The following is a 3,251-nucleotide window of genomic DNA, read 5'->3' on the forward strand; positions in this document are numbered from 1 at the left end:
AACCAAGTCCAACTGCAACATACTATTATAACAGTCGAGTACAAATAACCAACTGCAAAAATATTATTATCCACGTCGGGTTGATAAACAAGTGACTTTGGAAACAGGTGACTTTGGAAATATCCACTGGGATGTGTTATTATAACAGTCGATTATTTCCTTGCATTCAGTTTTGCAGCTAAATCCAATTTCTTAGACTGCTTATAGTGGGGGTAACATAGGTGGTAACATCACACGGCATTTTGATGACATGACATGATAATAAATAAATAAAAGAGTGAGACGGTAACTACTAGCTATGTTACCATAACATCACACAACTCAAAACAATATGAGTCTACAACATAATTAATAACACGTTGCATGAAATCACATCTAAGTTACTACACACTATGAAAGTAGTAACTTAAACTAGTAACATAACATATGTTACTAGTCTAAGTTACTCCCCACTATGAGCAGCCTTAGGACTTCTAGTTTTCGGTTTGCTTTGTCTTGTCAATACGCTCCTATTTAATTAATAAATGGTAGCAAATCTTTTGCCTCCTGTTCCAAAAAAAAAGTGCCCGACTGCGAGGACGACTTCGTTGCCGGTCTGTTTTATGACCAGTAAAACCAATTGTACGAAGAGACTCTAAAAATTTAGTTTTGTATTAGTGAAAGGGATGATGTCTGAAGTTGTCCATGAAAGTCATGATTGCTATGCTTTACCTTGCAGCCACACATATGCTCAATATAAAAGACTAAAGCCCAAGCGCTGCGATTGTCTTCTAGTTGACGAAGTTTTTTGTTTGTCACGGTCAACATACTTGTCCGCGATCATCCATATTGGCGAAAGAAATGGAGCATTTAGCTGAGAATGAGATTGAGGTAAGAATCCTGACTAGAAGCACAACAATTTTCTCTTTCGGCCGTCTTATTCTTCTTATGAATGAAAGTAATTCACGGAGTATATATACTTTCATCGTTTGCTATGCATTACTTTTAGATCTTTCCTCCGAGTTCCTAGAAGAAAAATATATATTCAATCGAGATAGCCTTATTTTCGGGTGCATGAATCATGATATTTTGTCTAAGGAAATAGGGACTTTGCAGAGTATGGTCATTTCACTGATCCTATGGTCGCGTACTATTAGGATCAGCGTTCCATTGGAATCGGGGAACCTCTTGGATTCAGTTCAAATTCGAATTTCTAGCCAAACGACCTTGCCAATACAATTGGATTCCATTTCTATTTTCCTAGGCTTACAGTAGGTCATAGATCGTTTTACTGATTGATTTATTTATTGAGAAAGGTCGCAATACAAGAAGATTTCCCTGACGCTGCGGCAGCCGCCGCCAATGCTGCGGCCGTGAAGAAGGCGGACGACGCCAGCTTGAAGAAACGAATGCGAATTGTCACCGAAGCTATCGTGAAAATGGTATGCCCATTTTTTCTCGCAGCCTGCGTCTCACTGTCTAAACTGGACATGGGAGATCAGCCCGGAGTACGAGACAGCTTGTCACCCCTGGCGGGCTGCACTCTCGCCTCCGGCATACTCTCACTTTTACCCCTCACCTTCCCAAATTGGTTCCCGGACAAACTGTTTGAATTCTCCATGTTCTTCATCCACCTTTGTGGTGTTCTCCTTATGGTCCTTGCCTTCCTCACCCTATTCCTTGTCGTGGAGGAATACGCCGCCTTGTTGGTTCTTGTTGGTGTCAGTGTGATGTTCACCATAAATTGGGCTCGCCGTACCGTCCTTAATGGATACGAGCGCGGTGCAACGGTGGTATATGAGAAATTTCTAGACGACCTTGAGAACTCGGTCGATCTCTCGGCTGCCATCACTTTCCTTCTATTCTTAGGGTTGGGAGGCTTGGTGTTAGGGGGACAGTACAACACCATACAACTGAGAAAAGGCAGCCTTGCTGAGGAGGATAAAGAGATGCTGCAGCTCCTTTTTCACACGATCTGGTTGAGCTTCTTCATTTGCATAGCTGGCGTATTTTTCATGCTGGTGTGCATGGTGCCTCCGGTGACCAACGGCAGACGTGAGGGTATTTGCCACATCATCGAAGGATTGAACTACTTCTTCTGCGGCGCCTTAACTTTGATTGTGCTGCTGATCACACTTGGGACGCTGAGAAAACTGTGGGTGGTTGCCTTTGCGATTGTGCTATCAGCAATTCCATTTATAGTATGGGGAGTTCTTGCTTTTCCCGGTGGTGCCATAGGAGAAGGGGATGAAGATATTAAGCCGGCGTCACTGGATCTGGCTAAAGTCACTTTTACGGGCTTCTTGGCTATCTCGATATATACCATCAGTGAGAACAGCCCAGTCAGCATCCGCGAGTCTTCCTCCTGGTTCATATTCTTCACTGCAATAGCTGTCAATAATAGCCTTGGGTGGAGGCTCCTCACACACCAGAAGAAACCGTCAGCAGCAAGGTTCACAGCTGCTAATGTTGCTTCTCTCGGCGCTCATATATGCATCGCTGCTGCTGTTATCCCGTTCGCATGCATGGCTTTCGGTGCATTCCGGGAAATTGCTACCACCGCTCAAAGTCCTATTCCGTGATGCCTACGGCTCATATGATGCAAATCTCATTTGGAAACTCTAGCTAATCCTGTTGTTATTGCCTCACACTGATGAGGCCAGCATCCCTTTTACCGTGTATTTGTATGGCACCTGGTATCATCTAATTAATAGGAGTATATTTTTATATATCTGTATCTACTATCTATCTATTTTACCTCTGTTTTGGAATATAAGCATTTATACAAACATAAACTGATCTGCTCCACCTTTTGGTACAAATATGTGAAGTTGGTTCCGTGGAACAGAAAAACACAGAGCGGTTGTTTATTTACGTTTCACTGCCACCGGTAAGTGATCAAAACTTACGCACGTTTTATCTTTCTCCCACTCCTCTTCCGGGCATGTTTCCCAACGCGCAGATTTTTTCCTGATTTGTCAATGCTCCCGGACGATAAGAGCATCTGCACTCGTCCCCCTTAATAGGGGTCGGGCGGCTACCAGTGGCGGCCCCTATACTAACTTTTTTCTTCAAAATATAACAAAATTTGTAGAAAAAGTAGATTCATAGATAGTTCGGCCATAATTGCCCAATATTTGTATAAATTTGAAAACATAGGCATAAAAAAATCTTAAAAATCTAATAACCGCCGCCGTTGCTGCCACGGCCTAGCCCTAGGCGGCGGTACATCGCCGTTGCATAGTCCTCCTCCTCGCCAGGCTCCTCCTTCT

The 3,251-nt window shown here is 43.3% G+C and overlaps 1 protein-coding gene across 1 annotated transcript; it reads left to right on the forward strand.

Moving 5' to 3' along the window:
- Window positions 1–740: 740 nt before the first annotated feature.
- LOC127338892 (uncharacterized) lies at window positions 741–2,680 on the forward strand. Its single transcript, XM_051364847.2, has 2 exons — window positions 741–870; window positions 1,296–2,680. The coding sequence occupies exons 1-2, from the start codon at window positions 841–843 to the stop codon at window positions 2,559–2,561; spliced, it is 1,296 nt and encodes a 431-aa protein (XP_051220807.1). The 5' UTR covers window positions 741–840; the 3' UTR covers window positions 2,562–2,680.
- The last annotated feature ends 571 nt before the right edge of the window (window positions 2,681–3,251 follow it).

Source organism: Lolium perenne, chromosome 3 (assembly GCF_019359855.2).
Source record: "Lolium perenne isolate Kyuss_39 chromosome 3, Kyuss_2.0, whole genome shotgun sequence".
NCBI classification, from domain to species: Eukaryota; Viridiplantae; Streptophyta; class Magnoliopsida; order Poales; family Poaceae; genus Lolium; species Lolium perenne.

Bases quoted from the DNA above. Each gene is read 5' to 3' on its own strand.
- LOC127338892 (XM_051364847.2), top strand. From the start codon at position 841: ATGGAGCATTTAGCTGAGAATGAGATTGAG. The intron at 871-1,295 runs GTAAGAATCCTG...TTATTGAGAAAG, and splicing joins TAGCTGAGAATGAGATTGAG to GTCGCAATACAAGAAGATTT.